Source organism: Sus scrofa, chromosome 13 (assembly GCF_000003025.6).
Source record: "Sus scrofa isolate TJ Tabasco breed Duroc chromosome 13, Sscrofa11.1, whole genome shotgun sequence".
NCBI classification, from domain to species: Eukaryota; Metazoa; Chordata; class Mammalia; order Artiodactyla; family Suidae; genus Sus; species Sus scrofa.
Genome location: NC_010455.5, coordinates 18,220,135 through 18,243,944, shown reverse-complemented (window position 1 = coordinate 18,243,944; position 23,810 = coordinate 18,220,135). Strand labels below are relative to the sequence as shown.

Here is a 23,810-nt window from a genome sequence, read left to right as displayed (position 1 = left end):
GCCCCCGGCCCCGGCCGCCCGCCCGCAGGCACTCACGATCTCCGCCACGATGAGGAGTCCGGGCAGGGTGCGGAGGAACTCGCGGTCGTACGCGAAGCTGCTGCTGGTGGTGGAGAAGTTCTCCGCGAAGGAACTGGCGGTAGTGGTGACAGTGTGCGAGCGAGCGCGCTGCGGCTCCTCCATCGTCACGCCGGAGCCGGGCCCGCCCCGCCTAGGGGACCCTCGGCGCGTCCGGGCGGGACGCGCGGCCCTGAGCCCGCGGACACCGGCGCGGGGGGAGGGGAGCGCGGCGGCGCAGGGACTAAGACGGGCGGAGGGCTCCCGCCAGGGCCCGTCCGGCCGCGGCGCGCGTCCAGCGAGTGCACAGCGCGCCCAGCTCCTCGGCGCGTGGGCTTTCGGGCTGCGCAGGGTCCTCGGAGAAGGAGACCCGGAGAGATGAGGCCGCGGGTGGCCAAGGGAGGCGGCGCAGGCCGGGCGGAGGGGAGGGGGCGTGGAGAGGGGCGGGCAAGCGGCGGGCGGGGAGGGACCGCCCCGCGGAGGCGCCTCGGGCTGGCGGCCGCTTCACCTGTTGCGGGGGCCAAGCGGCCGGGAACGCCCGGAGGCGGTGCCAGGGGAAGGAGGGCGGGGGTCGCGGCCGCGGACTGCACCCCTCCTGGAGCCGGCTCAGCCTGGCCCCGCCTCCCCGGGTGGGGCGCCGAAGACCTGTCTCTTTCCACCTGGCCATTGCCGGCCGGGGCTCTGGGGGGCCTCTGGGAAGAGCGAAGCCAACTGGCTCCGGGAATGAGGAGGGTGGGGTGGAGCGGCGACTCCAAGGGGAAGAATGAGCGGCTGGAGTTACGACCCGGCCGGACCTTAGACTCCAGATCGATGCGAGGCCGCTGGGACGCCCGGCCTGAGCTTCTCCCCCTCCCGGTGCGGCTGCGGCCGAAGCCTGGCGTGATTTCCTGCCCCTCCTGCCGGGAACAATTTGAGGAACCAACTTCATCGCTGGGCCAGGAAGGAGCTCGCAGAGGCTCGATCGCGGGATCCATGGAGCCTTGGGGCCAGGGATGGAAGCGGGAAGATATTTGAGGTCCCTGGTCATGACCAACCAGTGTCCCATTACACGCGGAACGAAATGTTGGAGAAAAGCTTGAAAGGTGTGGTTCGTGCAAATTGACACACGGGCCGTCCTTTCCTGGGGTGGGGGAGGGGACGAGAGCACCACACAGTGAGGCGGCATGTTAGAGGGTCGGCTCTTGCATCTCTCAGCTGTATAAACAGGAGCAAGGGGGCTCCCTCTCTGGGCCTCAGTGGTGCCATCTGTGAAATGCATCGATGGGCACCTTGCCAACAGGAGAGCAGCTTCCTGGCGCACTCTCCTGTTTTGTGAAAGGAAGGCAAGAAACATTATATTTTATTCAGAAACTCCCAGAAGGAAAGGAAATAATTACTGGTTACAAATAGAAGGTGGCTCTGGGGTCAGAGCAAAGGAATTCCTTATCTGTTCCAAGACCTTTCGAAAAAAGGTCAGAAGGGACATTTTTTTCACAGTGAGCTGAGCTGAGAAGAAAGTAAAAGCTATAATCTAATAAAACAAAACAAGGAATTCGTTTCTTTTAATCTAGGGCCCACCCAGAAGAACCTCTGGGAGTAAAAGTTAAGGCTTCAAGGAGTCCCCTGGTAGCTCATTGGTTAAGGATCTGGCATTGTCACTGCTGTAGCTCGGGTCACTGCCATGGCACGAGTTCAGTCCCTGATCCAGGGAACTTCCATATGCCTCGGGCACAGCCAAAAAATAAAAAATAAAAATTTGAGGCTTCAAAAGCATTACAAAGATGAAGATTTCGAGAAATTCCATCCATGAGCATTTTGCTAAGCATCTTGGACCAGTGGGTAAAAGAACAAAAATTAGAGCACTTCCCCCTAGAACACTGGTTTCCAAAGTGTGGTGCTTGAACCAGCAGCATCAATATCACCTAGGAACTCTGAGAAGTGCTATTTCTCAAGCCTCACCCCAGACCCATTGAATCAGAAACTCTGAGAGCAGGGGCCAGGAAGTTGTGTTTGAACTAGCTTTCCACAACAATCAGGTACACACTGACGTTTGAGAGCTACTGCTTTAGAGAACCTGATCTTGCAGCTGCAGAAATAAGAGATACTCACATGAAATGGCCAGAGAAGCAGTCTGTGGCATCATGCAGGACACAGGGAAGGCAGGAAGGAAGTCTAGACAACTCTATTTCTGTATTACAAAGGACAGTCCCTTCTCAGAAAATCCCTGAGGCCCAGATGGATTTCCAAACTCAGATTTTTTTTTAGAAAGGTAAAATGTCCATCTACAATACACTATACAACACCCTCAGTGAGGTCTGCAGTGGCACTTTAATCAAATACACTAGTTTTCAGCAGTGAAAATATATGAATGACATAAGCATGTGGTTGAGTTATTGACTGCAAAGTAATAATTGCTCCCAAAAATCAGTGGTTTTAAAAAACAACTATCTTACTCATGAGTCTGTGGGTCAGGAATTTGGGCGGAGCTTGGCTGGCAGATTCTTCCAATCCACATGGTGTTGGTTGGAGTCTTTCACTCAGCTGTTTTTAGCGGGTGGTTGGGCAGGGCTAGAAAGTCTGAAAAATCTTCAACCCACATTCTGTTCCCTCCTTTTCTGCACTTAAGTGCTCCATGACCTAGCCAATCTCTCTTTCTCCATGAAGCTTGAACTTTCTCACAGCATGGTAGGTTGAGTGGCTGGACTTCTACACAAGAACTGGTTCCCAAGAGGGAAGATGAGCAAAAGAGGAAGCTACAGATGTCTTAAGGCACAGCTTTGAAAGCTTCAGGGCATCAATTCCGTCACATGTTATTGGCCAAAGGCAGTGATGAGGGTAGCCTGGATTCAAACAGAGGGGGAATAGACTCCATGTCTGGGTGAAAGGAGCAGAAAAGGATCATGGCTGTCTTTTAATCCGTGAGCTGGGATAAAGAAAGCTGGTATAAAGAAAGCTGATAAATAGCTTTGCCCCAGGTTAAGTCAGGTGCTTCTACCAAATAAAATGTCTGCAAACTTGAAACTTTTGGTTTTCAGCTTCTTAGATTTCAGAATTACAAAGAAGCCATTAGACACTGGTTGTTGACAAATTAGCTGTTCCTTTCGAACTGTTGCCTAAAGTCAGGTACTCACCCTCTGCCTGTAACCCTCCTGATTGGACATCCATTCCTCCAGTGACATATTCATCCAATCCACTCTTCATCTTCTTGTAAGATTTATTGTCCTGAAACCCCAAGCTCAGATCTAGACTAACATCCCACTGTGCACAGAGTAAAAGCAGCTACCAGGTAGCCTACCCCTTGCTTCAGGCCTTTCCTCAACTACTCTAGACTGTTCCCCATTCCAACCCCAAATGCATTTTCACATGTCTCTGTAGGTGTGGCCATTTTCTGCCCATAACCAGCTTTTCTCAGCCTAGAAACCTCCTACCTTCACCTACAGCTCAAAATCTGCATCTTTCAAGGCCCATTTCTTTTTTTTTTTTTTTTTTTTTGTCTTTTTGCTATTTCTTTGGCCCGCTCCCGCGGCATAAGGAGGTTCCCAGGCTAGGGGTCGAATCGGAGCTGTAGCCACCGGCCCACGCCAGGGCCACAGCAACGCGGGATCCGAGCCGCGGCTGCAACCTACACCACAGCTCACGGCAACGCCGGATCCTTAACCCACTGAGCAAGGGCAGGGACCGAACACGCAACCTCATGGTTCCTAGTCGGATTCGTTAACCACTGCGCCACGACGGGAACTCCTCAAGGCCCATTTCAAAAGCCACCTTTTCCATGATTTCCTCTAGCTTGCCATAAACTTGTGCTTGTCTTCTTTGCCTTAGAATTCATTAATTTGAAGTTCCCATTATGGCTTAGCAGGTTAAGAACCTGACACAGTGTCTGTGAGGATGCAGTTTTCATCCCTGGCTTTGCTCAGTGGATTAAAGATCTGGTGTTGCCACAAGCTGCATCGTAGTTCACAGAAGCAACTCGGATCCAACGTTGCCACGGCTGTGGCATAGACCTACAGCTGCAGCTCTGATTTGACCCCTAACCTGAGAACCTCCATATGCTGCAGGTGCAGTGGTAAAAAGAAAAAAAAAAAAAATAGAATTCATTAATTTTATGCACCTCTTTTTTTTTTTTTTTTTGTCTTTTTGCCATTTCTAGGGCCGGTCGCTCGGCATACGGAGGTTCCCAGGCTAGGGGTCGAATCGGAGCTGTAGCCACCAGCCTACGTCAGAGCCACAGCAATGCGGGATCTGAGCCGAGTCTGCAACCTACACCACAGCTCACGGCAACGCCGGATCCTTAACCCACTGAGCAAGGGCAGGGATCAAATCCGCAACCTCATGGTTCCTAGTCGGATTCGTTAACCACTGAGCCACGATGGGAACTCCTATGCACCTCTTTTTACCACTTCTTGAGGGACCATAAACTACCCTTCTTTATCTCCCTCCCCACTAGAGGAGGTATTGAATAAATGCTCAGACTCAAACTTTACTCTTTTTTGGAGGGGAGCTGTGCCTGAGGCATGCTGAAGTTCCCAGGCCAGGGATCAAATCCACATCACAGCAGCGACCTAAGCCACAGCAGTGAGAGTGCCAGATACTTAACCTGCTGAGCCCCCATGGAACTCCCAAAACTTTTCGATTTATTTATTTATTTGTTTGTTTGTTTGTTTGGCTTTTTAGGCCCGCAACCATGGCATATGAAAGTTCCCAGGCTAGGAGTCAAATCAGAGCTACAGCTAATGGCCTACACCAAAGCCACAGCAATGCAGGATCCATGCCTCATCTACAGCCCACACCACAACTCACAGCAATACTGCATCCTTAACCCACTGAGTGAAGCCAGGGATCAAACCTGCGTTCTCATGGATACTAGTCAGATTCATTACCACTGAGCCACAATGGGAACTCCCTGAAACTTTACTCTAAGTGCAGGAAAATATCAAAAGAAGAAAAGGTAGGCCCTGCCCTCCTATAAAAGACTTCATGCAGAACAGCTTTGAGCTGAGTCTTGTGGGTGGTATATAATTTCTTAAAATGGAAAAGGTGTTCCCAGCCAACCAGAACAGGCCAGGTGACACCACAGGTGCTGGTATGAGTAGGCCAGGTACAAACAGATATTGAAAAATCTAAGATCTGTTTGCATGGGAGAAGGGTCTTGAATGGAATGCTGGGATGAGAGTTTATACAGAGTCTGATATATGGTTTCCACTAGGCCATATTAGCCAGCAGGCAAGCTATACAACATAGCGCTGCCAGAGTCTGTGGAGCCCAGGCCATTCCATAGAGACTCAGGGCTCATCAGTAATTAAGTGAATGGGGGAGGGATAAATTAGGAATTGGGGAGTAACATATACATAGTACTATATAGAAAAGAGATAAACAAGAACCTATTGTATAGCACAGGGAACTGTACTCAATATTTTGTAATAATCTATATGGCAAAAGACTCTGAAAAACAATGGATATGTGTATGTATAACTGAATCACTTTGCTGTACACCTGAAACTAACACAACATTGTAAATCAACTATACATAAATGAAAAAAATTAAAGGAAAAAGTGGACAACGTATGACTTACACCTGCTGTCTGAAAGAGGATCAAGGGACATTCTCATTTATAAGGAATTTTTTGTAGATTTACCTACCACACATTTCTATTCATTATTATTCTGGTTTAAAATTAATTATGATTGGAGTTCCCTCATGGTGCAGTGAGTTAAGGATCTGGCATTTTCACTGCTGTGGCTTGGGTCACTGCTGTGGTGCAGGTTTAATCCCTTGTCTGGGAACTTCTGCATGCCACGAGTGCTGCCAAAAAATAAATAAAATAAAAAAATAAAAATAAATTACAAGCTAAAATTAATTATGGGAGTTCCCATCATGGCTCGGAGGAAACGAATCTACCTAGGGTCCATGAGGATGCAGGTTCAATCCCTGGCCTTGTTCAGCAGGTTAAGGATCTGGCATTGCTGTGAGCTGTGGTGTAGGTCACAGATGCAGCTTGGATCTGGCATGGCTGTGGCTGTGACTGGTAGCTGTAGCTGCAATTCGACCACTAGCCTGGGAGTCATTATGTGCAGTGGATGCAGCCCTCAAAAGACAAAAAAAGAAAAATTAACTCTGGTTGTTTCAGGCGAGAATCATCAATGGATGTTAGAATTGGTGGGTGAAAGAATGATGAGAAAAAAAGATATTTATATCATCTCAAGGTATCTCCCCAGAAGATACTATTTTCCCTTTGAATACTGGTTAATACATAAGTAACTGTAGTGGTGTGACCCATGAGACACTACCAGACATCAAGGTCAATATCACCAGATAGCAAGTGCTCCTGATCTGACACATCAAGAAGGAGGTAACATCATTTCTGTGGGCTTCTTCCCCAAAGGAATAACCTGACGTCATTCATGAGGCAAAAACAGACAGTCCAAAATTAAGGGACATTTTATTAAGCATCAAGGTCATAAGAGATAAACACGGAAGAAATGTTTCACACTAAAAGAGGAGGCTAAGAAGACCTGAGAGCTAAGTGCAAGGTGAAATGCTAGGTGAATCCTGGATCAGAAAAAGAATGTCAGTGAGATGGTGGAAATGTGAATAAATCTTGTAGATTAGATAACAGCCTTATGTCAATGCTAATTCCCTGATTTCACTCTTGGTATTCCTGTTATGTAAAACGTTAACCTCTGCAGAATCTGGGTGAAAGTTTAGAGGCAGTTATTTTTGCCACATTTCTTGTTAGTCTGAAATTATTTCCCAAAGTTAAAATTAAAATAATTATTTATGGTTGATCACAAAGAGAGTTCTCTAATTCCAACTGTCATTCACATTCTCCAAGCACATTTCATTTTGTGGTTTATCCACCCCAGAACTTCCTGCCTCCCCTTCCTCTTATTATGAATATGTCTTGTAGGGAAACCATGAGCTTGACTGAGAAGTGAGCATGTTCTTTCCACTCAGTCCTGAGAGCCACCAGTCAGTCTGGTCTGCCCTCTTTATGTGAAAACAGGAAGAAAAAAAAAGAGTTTCTCATTGTGGCTCAGTGGGTTATGAACCTGATTAGTATTCATGAGGATGCAGGTTTGATCCCTGCCCTCGATCAGTGGGTTAAGGATCCAGCATTGCCATGAGCTGTGGTGTAGGTCGAAGACTCTGCTTAGATCCAGTGTTGCTGTGGCTGTGATGTAGGCGGGCAGCTATAGCTCTGATTTGACCCCTAGCCTGAGAACCTCCATATGCTGTGGGTGTGGCCGTAAAAAGCAAAAAAAAAAAAAAAAAAAGAAAGAAAGAAAATAGGCAGCCATGGGGCCTAAATCCCTTCACCAGTGAAGCTCTGGGTCTAAGATTTGTTTGTTTCTCTGGCTCTGAGGCTCTACCATTTTGACTAGAGGCCTTAAATCCTAATGGCAGATAAGGTAAAACCAGTAAGGGCATTAGCCGGTTTTGTTTTAGAATGGCTTCTTAAATTAGAGTCTTTTGCACAGACACACTTGGGCTTAAATATTAACTTTGTATGGGAACTACGTCTAGTCACTTATGATGGAGCATGATAATGCGAGAAAAAAGAATGTATACATGTATGTGTGACTGGGTCACCTTGCTGTGCAGTAGAAAATTGACAGAACACTGTAAACCAGCTATAAGGGAAAAAATAAAAAGCATTATAAAAATATTAACTTTGTAGAAAGTTCTTCACTCACACAAAGGAGCATAGTCACTCCCATTTTTCTTGAAACATGTGATGTCCTGGGTCATAATTCATTTCCCACTTTAGTTTTAGACAAGGAGTGGAAATATTTCACTTTCCTCTTACCATAAAGCAAGATTTGGGATCCTGGTAATGCGGTGAAATCAGCCCCAACATTCACCCTCAGTTGTGGAGCGTGTCAAAGAGGGGGTGGGGGTTTCTGTGGTGAACAAGGGCCAGCTGGGTTTTTGGTCTACGTGATTTGGTCTACGTGACTGTTACTGGGCAAAACTTTGAACCTAGCGTTACTAGAAATCCCAGTTTGTTGTTGTTGTTGTTGTTCATTGGTTTTTTGTCTTTTTAGGGCCACACCTGCGGCATATTGAAGTTCCCAGGCTAGGGAAACTTTCAAAGTCAAAGCTGGAGCTACCAGCCAACACCTCAGCCACAGCAACGCCAGATCTGAACCGCATCTGCGACCTACACCACAGCTCATAGCAATGCCGGATCCTTAACCCCACTGAGAAAGGCCAAGGATCAAACCCGAGGCCTCATGGATACCAGGTAGGTTTGTTATTGCTGAGCCACAACAGGAACTCCAAAATCCCAGTTTTTAAGTATTATCAACTAATGACCATCTTTAAAAAATAGACTGTTTGTTCCACCCTTGTGGGCTGAATGATAAATCTGAGAAACCATCAGTTGGCACCAGCTGATTCAGGCAAAGGGAAAAGCCCCAGCCCTCTCAGTGCCCACCCCCTTTCCTCTGGGAGGCCCTCTAAAGGCCTGGGAGGATGCAGAGTCTAGGCAGAGAGGGTGACTCAGAGCACAGTAGATGAAAGGAAAACTAAGAAGAGAGGTGAGTGAAATGTGAAATCAGTGGAGGGATGCTGAGGCTGATGAGGGTTTTCTGGAGCCAAGGAAGGTTAAGAATATGAAAATACAGAGAGATGTTAAGAATCGCTTATGTAGAAGTAGGTGTTCGGAAGGTGTAATCATAATAACTAAGTAGGAACTAATTTATTATTGGCCTATTTTGGGTCAAGCACTGCCTTAAATCAGATTCTGTTAGATCACTGATTTTTTAAAAATCGTCTTAAGGATCCTGGAGTTCTCTGCTGGCCTAGCAGCTGAGAATCCAGTGTTGTCACCGCCGTGGCTCAGGTTGCTGCTGTGGCCCAGCTTTGATTCCTGACCCAGGAACTTCCGCTTGCCATGGGCACAACCAAAAAATAATAATAATTCTTAAAGGTCTTGATCTTAATGAAAAAGATGGAATCCCCAAAGATCTTCGCTTTGGCCATCAACTCAAGAAACATTTATCTAATGTGCCATGCACTATGGGACTATACAGCTCAGTACAACTGTCCCTTTGCATAATGAATATGTCATCAACGAGGGAAGAGAGCAGTAAATCAGTGGTGGGTGGAATCCCTTTCAGGCCAGGGGTGGGCCAAGGGTCAGCCTTCACAGGGGAGGGAGACAGAGCCAGGCTGGGGACCAGGGGCAGTTTCCTCAAGGAGCAGACACTGAACTGTTTTCAAGGGCCATTCAACATTAATGAAGCAAAGAATCAGAATAGAGGAGGAAATTCCAGTGGAAGGACACAATCCCCCATCAGGAAGTACTGGACCAGAGTGTTTGCCGAGAGATGTGGTAAGAGGGAGTTTCACCCCTCCTAGCCATCCAGGGTGAAAAGCAATGCACCCTTCCTGCTGCCTCTCCATTTGGTCAATAAACACCTATTACACTTGGCAAAGGGGAAGATAATGGAGAAATTCCATCCATGAGCATTTATGAAGCTTGTGATCATAGCATACCCTCCCCTGTTTAAGACACAGAGAGCTTCGTGTGTGTGTGTGTGTGTGTGTGTGTGTATCATCTTCTTAGAAGAGTGAATAAAGTCAAGGTCAGATACTTGAGACTCTCTTGGTCTTCAGGCTTTTTCTACAAGCCAGTAGATAATTAAATTGATGATACATGGAGTATTTCCACCAAACCAAAGATCAAGAAGAGGACTGGGAGGTGGGAGGGTGGGTACCCGTTCATTCCTTCCCATTGGGCAGCTTAGTTGACCTCCGCACCAGGTCACAGAGTGAAAAATAACTGAGGTTTGTGGAAGGAAGGGCAAGCTTTCCTGCAACATGTTGAACAGGGGCCCATTTATGACTTTCAAACAAGAAAACAGATGGCGTAAAACACAAGTGAACAGAGACCCATGAATGGACTGTGTCTGACAATGAGGCCCACACTGCTAGATGTGAGTAGTTAAGTAACTTGCCTAAGAGGAGACCCATTGAGTTTAGAAGAGCTGCCCTATAAGTTCTGAAGACTGGGAGTTCCCTGGTGCTCAGTGGGTTAAGGACCCAGTATTGCCACAGATATGGCTTGAGTCACTGCTGTGGCACAGGCTTGATCCCTGGTGCAGAAACTTCTGCATGCCACCAGCACAGCAAAAAAAAAAAAAAAAAAAGCAAAAAACAACAGCAGCAACCACTAACTTTAAAAAAAGACAGAGTTCTGAAGACTGGTGGGAAATGGGACTGCAGCGCCTGATGAAAATACTTCATGCTTGTGAATGGCACCTCATGGAGGCCCCATGGGCCAAAACCTTCAGGCTTTGCTTTATAGGACTGAAAAAAATTCCAGGTTCTTACAATAATCTGAAACAGGTGATGTTGAGGGTCCTGTTCCAATACTTTTTATTTGTTAACATTAATGAGGTGCCCACGTGCAAAACCCTCTATCCAAGGTATTGGATGAGCAAAGACCATCAAAGTTCCCACAAAGCTGACTGCACCCGAAGAAGCACCAGGGAACTTCTCAAATAAGATTAGAAGCACACCAAAAAAACTGGACAGCAGAGATGAAAAGCAGAGTAATTATGCCCATCATGTGTCTTAACAGAAGAGTCTCTGGGAGGAGCAGGTTTAGCAAGCAATTTAGGGAGTGGGTGTTTGCTTACCAAGTACTTTTGCTTTAGAAAGAATTAATTGGAGGGCTTGTTTATAGAGGATTAACCATTCGACTAAAGAGATGATGGAGCTGAGAGATTTAAAGATGGCTAAGATCTTTAGCCAAAGAATCTGAGAAGCACAATAAAACACTGCATTTGTAAAAAAAAGATACATTTAAATATGCATTCTTAAAGAGTTGCTGGCAAAGAAAAGGTAAAGTATACTATGGGATTGCTATTATAGAAATTCTCTCCCCTGTTTATAATGACAAGAATCACCCCTGTGTGCATTTGTCTTGGCACCCCCATACTCAAATCCACTCTGGTCATGAGTAAGTTGGTGTTTCTTCAGGCATAGTCCATGCTTGCCTGGATGGTGGGGAAGAAGCTGTGAACCTGGGTAGCATAGCCTCTGTTCACTTGCATAGGCTGAAGTCATATTAGCATGAGGTTTTTTTTCTTTTTTCTTTTGGTCAAGCTTAAGTCATGCCGAAGTTCCCAGGCCAGGGATCAAATCTGTGCCACAGCAGTGACCTAAGCCACAGCAGTGATGATGCTGGATCCTTAACCTACTGAACCACCAGCAACTCCAGTATCAGGCTTATTAATAGATGATAATCTACAGTCCAGTTTCTTCCCTCCCTTGGCCTGGCAAGTCTGTAACCAGAAAAGCCAGTCAGGTCCCCTGGCACACTGAGGGGTGGGACTGATGGAAAAGGGGGTAGGTTGACCGGCTTCATGGGATCCATGCTTTTTAGAGTGAGGGATCCTATGAGAACCTCAAAACCTACTATAAACTCACTGCCAAGGAGAGTGCAATTCACCGTGGACTCCTAGCCCAGGGCCTGGAAAGTGATAAGCCTGCACCAAGATCTGGGGAGAGAATAGGGTAAAAAGAAGTGGTACTTTTTATAAAACCAGAGTAAACAGGTCATCAGAGATAATTGAGACAGTTGTCAGCACAGAGCCTCACACATTATTGTTTTTAATATTGTCTCCATTTCTAGGAATGGATCACATCTACCCCACCACACAAGGAGGAGTTGATCTAGGTTTTGTAGGTCCAAACTGGAGATTACAATCTCTTTCTTTCTTTCTTTCTTTTTTTTTTTTTTAGGGCCACATCTGCAGCATATGGAAGTTCCCAGGCTAAGGGTTGAATCAGAGCTACGGCCAGCCTATGCCACAGCCACAGCAACGCAGGATCTGAGCTGTATCTGAGATCTTCACCACAGCTCATGGCAACGCCACATCCTTAACCCACTGAGCAAGGTCAGGGATGGAACCCGCATCCTCATGGATTCTAGTTGGGTTTGTTAATCGCTGAGCCATGAAGGGAACTCCTACAATCACTTTTCATCAGCAGTATTTTTACAAGAGTTAGTTTAGCAGCTCTTACATGAGAGGCTCTAGTTGTCTTCAGATGTCTCCTGTCCCCACCTTCTTTCAATAATAGAACTCAAGGAGTTCCCTGGTGGCCTAGTGGGTTAAGGATCCAGTGTTGTCGCTGCTGTGGCTCAGGTTTGATTCCTGGACTGGGAACTTCCACATGCTGTGGGTGCAAAAAAAAAAAAAATTTTTTTAAAAGAACTCTAGCAAGACACACGCAGCCACCTGGTTAGGATATTTTCCAGCCTCCCTCAAAGTTAGGTGTGGTCATGTAGCTGAACAAATGATAATAATAACAATAATAGCTTACAGTCTCATATGTCAGGTAACTATTTTAAGTGCTTTAGATGTATTAACCCATTTAATTTTCCTAACTCCATGAAGGATTAGGAAACAGAGGTGCAAAGACATGCATTGATTTGGCCAAGACCAGAGATTGGAAGTGGCGAAACTGGGATTGCAACCCAAAATTGCATTCTCATTCTCATTCAGCCCAGTGGAATGTGAGTAGTACTTCCAGGTCTTGCCTGCAAAAGAGAGGAACTTAGCAGATATAAACTATTATATACATGGAGGGGATAAACAACAAGGTGCCACTGTATAGCACAAAGAACTACGTTTAATGTCCTGTGATAAACCATCATGGAAAAGAGTATTTTTTAAAAAAGCGTGTATATATGTATAACTGAATCACTTTGCTGTGTAGCAGAAATGAACACAACATTGTCAATCAACTCTACTTCAATTTTTAAAAATTAATTAATTAAAAAGAGGGAGAGGCTTCCTCCCCATTGCCCCATTTCTCTTTTCTGTCAGCGGGAAATCACTATCTTAAACGGCAAGACGGGGGCCACCTGTTGAAGGTGGCGGGACAAGATGGAAGGAGCCCCGGAGCCCGGGAGCCCAACACCACGGAATCTATCAGCCTGATTTCCTGATGCTCAGCTTGTTACACAGAGAGAAAGAAATCTTTATCTGGGGAGTTCCCGTCGTGGCGCAGTGGTTAACGAATCCGACTAGGAACCATGAGGTCGCGGGTTCGGTCCCTGGCCTTGCTCAGTGGGTAAACGATCCGGCGTTGCCGTGAGCTGTGGTGTAGGTTGCAGACGCGGCTCGGATCCCGTCTCTGGCGGAGGCCGGTGGCTACAGCTCCGATTCGACCCCTAGCCTGGGAACCTCCATATGCCGTGGGAGCAGCCCCAGAAATAGCAAAAAAGACCAACCCCCCCCCCAAAAGTAAAAATAAAAAAAAGAAATCTTTATCTGATGTTAACCATTGTTATTGGGGAGAGAAGGGTCATCTTTGTTTCAGCAGAACTGTAAGAACATAACCTTTGGTCAAGAGTAAGGTCATGGAGGGAAGGGAAACACATCTTTGAGCACCTACTGTATACTCAGGGTCTTCACACATTATCCCACTCACTCTCCACTGAAGTTCTGCAAATAGGCATTGTTAGCCCACATCTGGAATGAGGAGTAAGAAGCTCAGGATAGTTAGGTAACTTGCCCAAGATCACATAGCACGGAGATGAAGAAGGTGAGATTTCAACGAACCTTCTCCAAAGGCCTCTTTTCCACTATTCAACAGTGACGCTCTGGGAAAATGTGACTCATTCATAAGAAGCGTTTCTACAACATCTGAATCATGATTCATAACCCTTTAATTAGTTACTCCTCAAAGCAATCTGCTCAGATTGCTACTTTAGTTCCATTTCATGGATGAGAAAACAGACAAGACAAGCAATTATACCCCCAAAGTCAATGGAGGGCCTAGATTTAGAAGCCACAGCTGCAAAAATTCAAGGCTGATGATTCCTCCACTAATAAAACCAAGCTGAGAACTCAGAAGGCATTATTATTGAACTCTGTGACATGTTTTCTCATTTTCCATGAATGCTAGCCATGGGGGATAGAAGGGTTAGGTGGTTAATTGCTGATGATACAGATGTGCTCTGTTTGAGTTTTAGAGGGTTTCCCCAAAAGGTTTGACTATTCAAGGTTTCTTGGTCACATGAGACCTCATGAATTGCAGGGGACAATTACATAAGCTGACCCTCTTCAAGAGACAAGGGTGGTTGTCACTAAGGTTCTCAGTCACTCTGGCCATGGGCGGCCTCAGGATTGGAGACCTGAAGACCCCCAAGACCTCAGTACTATTTTAGCAATTCTCTTGTTTCCTGCAGGAGACCCGCTTTCTCTGTTCCTGGTCTATCTGGGGGGGAATGGTGGCTACAAATTCTCTACAGCCTATCTCCTGGTTTAACAAGGTCACCAGGCTGTAATCTGCATCCCCCACCCAATTCCTGAGGAAGGGGCCCAATAGTGTAGCTTAAGCCCACTTGCCCCCTCCCCATCCAATCAACAATGGTGGGTGTACTGCAACCCCTTTAGATCTGGGGGGAGGGCCATTCTCACAGAAATAGTAGCAGCCAGATGATTTAGTACAAGGGGTCCTTGAACCTAGCTGCACTTCACTGGCATCTGGGGAACTTAAAAAGCTACCAAAGTCCCATAGAAAAGAATACAAAAATAGGATTTCCTGTCGTGGCTCAGCAGAAATGAATCTGACTGGTATCCACGAGGACGAGGACGCAGTGCATCATTGGTGCTATAGTGGTGAGCATAGCTGCCTTACATGAGGACACAGTTTCAACCCCTGGTCTCGCTCAGTGGGTTAAGGATCCCGCATTGCCATGAGCTGTGGGGTAGGCTGCAGGTGTGGCTCGGATCTGGTGTTGCTGTGCGTAGGTGGGCAGCTGTAACTCCGATTCAACTCCTAGCCTGGGAACCTCCTTATACTTCAAGTGCGGCACTAAAAGGACAAAAAGAAAGAAAGAAAAGAATATAAAAAATAAAAAAGCATATATATAACTGAGTCACTTTGCTGTACAACAGAAATTGGCACAACATTGTAAATTAACAATTCTCTAACTTAAAAAAATAAAAATAAATAAAAGCTAAACAAAACAAAACAAAACAAAAAAACAAAAACCAATTTGCCAAAGTCCAATCCCCACCTCTAGAGATTTCGATTTAATTGGTCTGGATGAGATGGAATAGGGAATCCTGGCATCAGTGTTTGGGAGAAAGTTCCTCAAACATGGTTCTTTGTAACCATGGTAGGGTGTTGGCAATGTATCTTGACAGCAAAGAACCCTTTCAGAAAGATGTTAAGCAGGAAGCTGTGTGCTCTTAAAAGCTGTTTGCATTGCTGTGATTTGTCAATGGCGCCATTCCCCTCTTATGTTAAAGAAATAGCTGAAGATCTTGCCACTTGAAGAGTGTCCTTAGGGCACTGCAGTACCTTGGGCCCCTCTCCAGACCTGCTAGATTAGACTCTGCCTTTTAGCAAGATCTGCAGGTGCTTCAGTGCACATTAGAATTTGAGACGCACAACTTTAAGCACCAAGTTCTCAAGCCTTTTTGCACAGTGGAGTCACCTGGGGAGTATTAAAAACTAGTGAGGTCAGGTCCCACCCCCAAGAATTCTGATTTATTGGTCTGAAGTAGAGCCTGGGTATTGGGATTCTTTTCTTTTTCTTTTTTTTTAGTTATTTTATTGTATTTATTTTTTCCACTGTACAGCATGGGGACCAAGTTACACTTACATGTATACATTATTTTTTCTTCCCTTTGATCTGTTGCGATATAAGTATCTAGACATAGTTCTCAATGCTACACAGCAGGATCTCATTGTAAATCCATTCCAAGAGCAATAGTTTGCATCCCATAACCCCACACTCCCGATCCCTCCCACTCCCTCCCTCTACCCCTGGGCAGCCACAAGTCTATTCTCCAAATCCATGATTTTCCTTTCTGTGGAAATGTTCATTTGTGCTGGATATTAGATTCCGGTTATAAGGGATATCTTATGGTATTTGTCTTTCTGACTTATTTCACTCAGTATGAGAGTCTCTAGTTCCATCCATGTGGCTGCAAATGGCATTATGTCATTCTTTTTTATGGCTGAGGAGTATTCCATTGTGTAAATATACCACATCGTCCTAATCCAATCATCTGTCGATGGACATTTGGGTTGTTTCCATGTCTTGGCTATTGTGAATAGTGCTGCAATGAACATGCGGGTGCATGTGTCTTTTTTAAGGAAACTTTTGTCCAGATGTATGCCCAAGAATGGGATTGCAGGGTCATATGGTAATTCTATGTATAGATTTCTAAGGTATCTCCATACTGTTCTCCATAGTGGCTGTACCAGCTTACATTCCCACCAACAGTGGAGGAAATTTCCCTTTTCTTGACACCCCCTCTAGCACTTGTTATTTGTGGACTTATTAATGATGGCCATTCTGACTGGTATGAGGTAGTATCTCATGGTAGTTTTGATTTGCATTTCTCTTATAATCAGGGATGTTGAGCATTTTTTCATGTACTTTTTTTTTTTCAGCTGGACTCGAGGCAGGTGGAAATTCCATTGCCAGAGATCCAATCACTGCTACAGCAGTGACAACACAGAATCCTTAGCCACTAGGCCACCAGGGAACTCCTGGGTACTTGGATTTTTAAGGGTTTCCCAGATGACTTACAGGCAGCAGTCTTTGAGAACTATGGCTTTAAAAGAGTCTTCCTTCCAATACTTCCCAACCCACATTTCTGCCTGAGCTCCTCCCTTCCACTTCTGCTGCAAAAAGAAAAAGAAAAAGAAAAAAGAAAAAAAAAAAATACTAGGGGAATCAATACTAAAGATCCCACCTCTGTTAGGATGGTGAATTCCAAGAAAGCAGTTACCCTATTTGCACTATTTGATTTAGGCTTAAGGATGGTAAACAGCTCCAGGCAAAAATACAGCCCTAAAGATATGCACTTTGAGAAGAATTGATTTGGAAACCTCAGGTCTCTCTAGTCTCTTCCCTCTCCAGAGCTGCAGACCTAGGTATAAGCCTGGAGTTCTCTCCAAGCCACTGTTTGAGAGCAGGGGAAGGAGGAATAAATGCTAGGTTTCCTGACACTGACCTCAGTGTCCACAGCACAGGAGGGCGTTTTTTTGGTGATTGGGTGTTTTTTGTTGATCTCGAGTAGGAGAAATTTTCCATTTTGTGTAAGATCTCAGCCTTCTGGGTTGCTCAGTCTATGCTTTGCCCCGCTCTGAGCAGCCGAAATGAAAAGCATCCAGAGCCCACCAAGCAGGGCAGATAGCTTTGGAGGGAAATAATTAGAAACCTCGGCAGAACAATTGTCCTTTTGTATAAGGTGACCTTCTCTGGGGGAGGGGACCCTTTTGCTTTACTATTCGCCAAATTAGCCTCACAGCAAAGGGTCTGTACTCTCCCCCAAATGCCTATCATCACCCCAGTCCTGGGCTTTTCCGTGTCATCTTTCAATCTTCCCAACTCCCTCCTTTTAATTTTCTTGGGAAAGAATCATGTTTCCTATAATGGGTTGAGAAAGACGCCGAAACTCAAAACCAGAGAACTTAAATCTGTAGGAGCGAAGCATTCTGCGGCATCTGTGTCCCATGAAATACGGCAGAGTAGAGATACAAAACAGAATGAACCGGAGGCTGGGTCATCTCCCCAGATCTGATTCCAAGAAGCAGCCACCTGCAACCACAAAAATACGCCAGGGTTCCTTAGAGCTTCCCGAACCAGGGCTTGACGTTGAAGAGTGAGTTCATGTGTGGCAGGATGGGTTTGGTGGGACTTTGGGGTTCCCTCCCCTATTGTCTGTCCTATCCCTCCATCCTTGTTGGATGGTCAAGGTGGGAGAATGAATCTGACCCCACCCCCAGCTCCATGGTTGGTCTCTGATTGGTTAAGGAAGTTCGGATCCCCCCATCTCTGCTATCCTGATTGGTTGGAAGAGAAGCCTATCTCACTGCTGTGAACGGAAGCTGGACTGGGGATCCAACATACAGGATGGAGGAAGACTGAGTGGAAGCCGAGAAGCAGTGCCCAGTGTGGCCCTGAGGAGTCAGCACACATGCAGCCCAGGGTTATCAGCCCTGGGTCAGGGAAATCTGCAGCGTGTGTTCCACACCACTTCTGAGAGCTTCTTGAGGGACCAAGCTTAAGTACCCAGAGTCGGTAACTGACCTAACGATGCCCCCTTTACTGACTGCCTTCCCTTCCCCTTGTCACTTCCTGGCTCTCTTCTCCTGTTCCATTCACATCCCAAAATAAACTATTTGTGCTCAAATCCTCATCTCAGGTCTGCTTCTGGAGAAAATCTAAGCTAAGACAGTTTTGTTCAGGTCGAGCTTTTAGACTAAATGTATAGCTCTGCTTTTGTGGCTGCTGCAGTACTTTTTGTTCCTCTGCCTGGATTGCCTTTTCTCCCTGGTTTCTGCTGGACAAACTCCTACTCACACTGCAAAACCCAATTCAGGCCTGTCCTGCTCTGTGGGTTCTTCCTAGAAGAGGTTGTTATGGGCTCCCTTATGCCATGATTGGACTGTAAGCAACACTCTGCTATTGGAAGGACCTTATTAGAGGTAGGCATTAACCTGCCGGTCTTTATTCTGGACTGAAAACCTTGAGATCAAGCACCTCTTCCCCAGGGATTTGCACAGAACTTGGCACACGGCTGTCACTCAATAAATGTCTGTTGAATCAATGTATGAATAATCAAATCACTCTAGTCTAACTACAGTCTAACCAGGGATAGGCATCCAGCTCTGTAAGTTGGAGGTTAGAGTTCCAGGGTCAGTATCCCAAGGGAACCAAGCAGAAGCTTTGTAGTGTTTCCTGATCCTTTTCTGATCAGAGGTCATGTGGCACCCTTTTCTTCACATTCTTTTGGTTGCTACTGTGTCGTAAGACCAAACTTACCCCAGGGTAATTATACACATACATATACATATATGTATACATGTGTAACTAAATCACTTCTCTGTTAGCAGAAATTAACACAACATTATAAATCAACTACAATTTAAAAAATAAATTAGAAAAAATTTTTTTTTGCTTTTTAGAGTCACACCTGTGGCATGTGGAAGTTCCAAAGCTAGGGGTCGAACTGGAGCTGCAGCTGCTGGCCTAGACCACAGCCACAGCAACTCCAGATCCAAACCACATTTATAAACTACACCCAGCTCATGGCAATGCCGGATCCCTAACCCACAGAGTGGGGCCAGGGATTGAACCTGCATCCTCATGGATACTAGTTGGGTTTGTTATAGCTGAGCCACAAATGGGAACCTCTAAAATTTTTTTAACATAAAAACACAGCTGTAAATTCTTTGATACTCCTCCCATCAAGTATAAGATCTCTTTCCCCTCATCTATGTCCCACCCTTGAAAGTGAGTGGAGTGATACCATGTGACTTCTGAAGCTAGGTTATAAAAGTCTATGCAGCTTCTGCCTTATTCTTTGGAATACTCACTTTGAAGCCCTGAACTGCCATGTAGGAAATTCAACTACCCCGAGTCCTCCATGATGTGAGGAAGCCCAAGCCACACGAGGCCAGTGTGGGCACTGTGGCTACTGTCCTGGTTAAGCTCAGTCTTTGAGTCATCTCAGCTCAGATGCCAGGCATGTGAGAATGTTTTCAGATTATTTCAGCCCAGCTATCAAGTCTTCCCAGACATTACAGAGCAAAAATAAGTCAGCTCCAAGATGCCCTGTCTGAATTCCTGATTCTTGGAATCCCTAATGTGATAACATTGTGGTTGTTTCACATCACCAAGTTTTGGGATGGTTTGCTATCTAGCAGTAAACAACCAGAACAACTGCTATTTAACTTTTTTACCTTGCACATGCTCCTTAAACTTTCAGCTCCCTCACCTGAAAAATGGGGGTGATAATAATAGTATCTGCTGTCTAGCCTGGTTTTTATGAGTGCAAATAAGTTAAGATATTTGTGCCTGGAATGTAGTACATGCCCAAGGAATATGGATTCTTATTGGCAGGGCTGTCATCTTGCAGAGTTATTAGCCAACCCAGCTGGCTTTCCAATGGGGTCCTTCTAAGCAGTTTCATTTGCAAGACTAATTCCTCTCCCAAAGGTTCAGTTCTTCACCTGCCACAGCTGGTATTTATTTGGGCTATGGGAGGCAGGGGCTGGTGGCAGATGGACACCCACTCCCCCCACTTTTCCTCACCTCACCCAAAGCCCAAGGGGCTTATTGTAACTGCCAGTCGGGAGGATAGTCTTCCAAATCCCCTTTCTCACATCTTAGTAAGAAATCTGTATCAGGCAGGGACCCTGCTTGGAACTGCTAGCTTCTCAGTCTGGCGTAATTTGAGGAGTTTAGAAAGGGACTATTTCGGACGTTATCAGATGGGTGGGAAACCACATGGGCAGTACCCCAGGGTTAGCACCTCTTGGGGGCTGTTACTGCTTCAGGCCCAGAGGATGGAGGACAGCAGAGCTTGTGATGGGGGTGCTAAAAGCGCCATCATACAGAAGCTGAAGCAGCCAGCCTTGCCAAGACCTCATCTCCCCCTTCCTCCAGTCTCCTGCAAAGCCCTCGCATGAGCTAAAGAGACAGCCTCCAGGGCATTCTGGCACCAAAGCAGGATGGGAAAGCATAGAGGGGAGATCTAGAGAGGCAGACGGAAGTCCTCCAGCCCAGCATCAGGGTCCTGATTTAATTTTCTTTTTTTTTATTTTTCTCCTTTTTTAGGGCCACACCTGCAGCATATGGAAATTCCCAGGCTAGGGGTCCAATTATAGCTGCAGCTACAGGCCTACACCACAGTCAAAGCAATGTGGGATCCAAGTTAAAGCTGCGACCTAGACCATAGCTAAAATCAACACCTGATCCTTAACCCACTGAGCAAGGCCAAGGGTCAGACACACATCCTCGTGGACACTAGTGAGGTCCTTAACCCACCAAGCCACGATGGGAACTCCCTGATTTAATTTTCAATGAGGAAACCATCAAGGCTCAAAAAAGATTAAATCACTTTCCAAAGGGTATGAGAAAATAATTAGCACTCCTTGGAGAAATGGCCCAGCCATTCTCCATATAAATGTGTGTTTGAATCCAAGTTCCTTGATATTCTCAGAGCAAGACTTTTATTTTTCAATAATGGTAGAGGTCTTTTTTTCAATAATGGTATTTAGGTCTTTTTTTTTTTTTTTTTTTTTTTTTTTTGGCCATTCCCAATGTGGAAGTTCCTGGGCTGGGGATCAAACCCTTGCCACAGCAGTGACAATGCCAGATCCTTAATTGGAACTCCCTGAATCTTCTTTTGAATTATATTTCTGTCAAGTAATCACATTGGGAAAGTAGCGCTGGGCTGAGAGCAGAGAGACAGTGATGAAGGCAATACTCCCTGAGCCCTGGGAATCATCGCCTTATGAAAGGAAAGATACCCAAAATTTCCCCCTTTTTTCCAAGTAGGTTTACAGTGTGGCTTCAACTCAGTTCTTCATTTTCTTATATGTTTCAACTAAAGCTGGGTTCTAATAAAGCATAAAGAGACATGTTTGTCTCCCTTGCTAGAGAGCAGTCAATATTTGCAGTATCTAAGGACTGCAGACCTTAGGCAAATGCCAAAGGTTTGGACTGATTTCAGGTATGAACAAAAGCTGGCCTGTTTTAACTATTGCTTGTCCTTGGATCTCCCTGAGCCTTATCTGGGAGGCAGGAATGTAGTCAGAAGTGCAGATCTTAAAGTCAGGAACCTGGCGTTGAACCCCAGGTTTACCCTTTCTAGCTGTGTGACCACTGGCAACCAACGCAACCTCTCTGTGTCTTAAATCCCTCATCTGGAAACTTGGGTTTATAATAAGAGCACTTGCCTTCTAGAGCTATGGTCAGAATTACATTAATCAATGCTGGAAAGTACTGAGAACAGCCACCATCTACCACCAATTAAAAGCCATTGATAATTATGGTCTTACAGCATCAATTGTAAGTATCAAATGAGTTCACACATGGAGAGTATGCAGAGTGGTTCCTGTACATAGGAAAGTTAGGTATCATTTTCTCCCTTTGTTCATTCATGTGACAAATACAGAGAGAGCAGCTACTATGTCCCAAGCCCGAGTTTGGACACCGGGAGGAACAGGAGTGAAGAAATAGACTAAAATTCCTGGCCCTCAGGGAAAGGGATAAATTAGCAGTTTGGAATTAATAGATACACACAATTATATATGAAGTAGATAACCAACAAGGCCCTATTGTAGAGCACAGGGAACTCTACTCAGTATTTTTTTTTTTTTGACAGCACTCACAGTATGTGGAAGTTCCAGGGCTAGGGATCGAACCCCAGCCACTGCAGTTACAACACTGGATCCTTAACCTACTGTGCACAAGGGAAATCTCTCTATTCAATATTTCATAATAACCTATAATGGAAAAAAATTGAAAAAACAGTATATGTATGTGTGTGTATATATGTATATATATATAACTGAATCACCTAAAGTATTGTAAATCAACTGTACTTTAAAAAGAAATTCCCTGGTCCTCTGGAACTGATAATTCTAATGCTGTTTGTCGTAGACATCAGAGGCAGAATAACCATGAAAATTAAGGCTACCGGCCCCTCAATTGCACAGGCCCTTCCAAGGGCTCTGCAATGGGCTCTACCAATGCCTCTATTTTCTTGCCTAATTTTGTATTCATAATTGTGTATTCTCTTTCTTTAAGAGGTCCCTGAAAACTGCAAAAGCCTGTGACCCCACCAATCCTGAGTCTGCTTTCTTACAGTTTATTAGTACTAATAATTATTTGGGTGATAATAATCATTACTATTTATTGGGAAATGAGGTGATGTTGTAGGTCTCCTCTGAGGTCTTATGTTATTATCCTGGATATTTATCCCTTTAAGAATCCCAGGGAGTTCCCACTGTGGCTCGGTGGGTTAAGAACTTGACATAGGATACATGAGGATTCAGGTTTGATTCCAGGCCTTGCTCAGTGGGTTAAGGATCCAGTGTTGCCATGAGCTGTGGTATAGGTCACAGATGGAGCTCGGATCTGGAATTGCTGTGGCTGTGGAATAGGCTGGCAGCTCCAGCTCTGATTCGACCCCTAGCCTGAGAACTTCCATATGCCGCAGGTTTGGCCCTAAAAGGAAAAAGAAAGAAAGAAAAAAGGAGGAGTTCCTGTTGTGGCTCAATAGGTTAAGGACTGACATTGTTTCTGTGAGGAGGCAGATTTGATCCCTGGTCTCACTCAGTGGGGCTCAGAGGGTTAAGGGTCCGGCATTGCTGCAAGCTGTGGCATAGGTCACAGATATGGCTCAGATCCAGCTTTGCTGTGGCTATGACATAGGCCTGCAGCTGAAGCTTTGATTTGACTCCTAGCCTGGAAATTTCCATACCCACAGGTGCAGCCCTAAAAAGAAAAAAAAATCCCGAAGGGGGAACTTTTGCACAGATGCAGACCCTGAATTGCAGTCTCTGCGAATCTCAAATAAACCCGTCTTTAAAAAAAAAAACAACAACAAAACGGGAGTTCCCATCATGGCTCAGCGGTTAACGAACTCGACTAGCATCCATGAGGACATGGGTTCCATCCGTGACCTCGCTCAGTGGGTTGAGGATCCGGTGTTGCCGTGAGCTGTGGTGAAAGTCGCAGACTCGGCCCAGCTACAGCTCCAACTCAACTGGCAGCCTGAGAACCTCCACATGCCGCAAGTACGGCCCTAAGAAGACAAAAGGACAAAGAGAAAAAAAAAAAAAGAATCCCAAAGAATACAACCCAGGGCCCAAGCCAGGGGCAGAGACTTGTGGATCCAAATAGGAGTTACGGCGTCTCTTCCTTTGTCACCTCCCCCATCCCCTTTGGCACATTGTGCCATCGAGTTAAGCCTGAAAGCTGTCTAAAAAGAAA

General features: G+C 45.6%; 1 protein-coding gene across 1 annotated transcript in view; it reads right to left on the bottom strand.

The window, feature by feature from the left end:
• CMTM8 (CKLF like MARVEL transmembrane domain containing 8) overlaps positions 1 to 566 on the bottom strand; it is a 107,008-nt gene extending 106,442 nt beyond the window's left edge. The window contains exon 1 of the mRNA XM_021071501.1: positions 37 to 566. Coding sequence (XP_020927160.1) covers positions 37 to 183 — 147 coding nt within the window. The 5' untranslated portion in view covers positions 184 to 566. The remainder of the gene's footprint in view (positions 1 to 36) is intronic.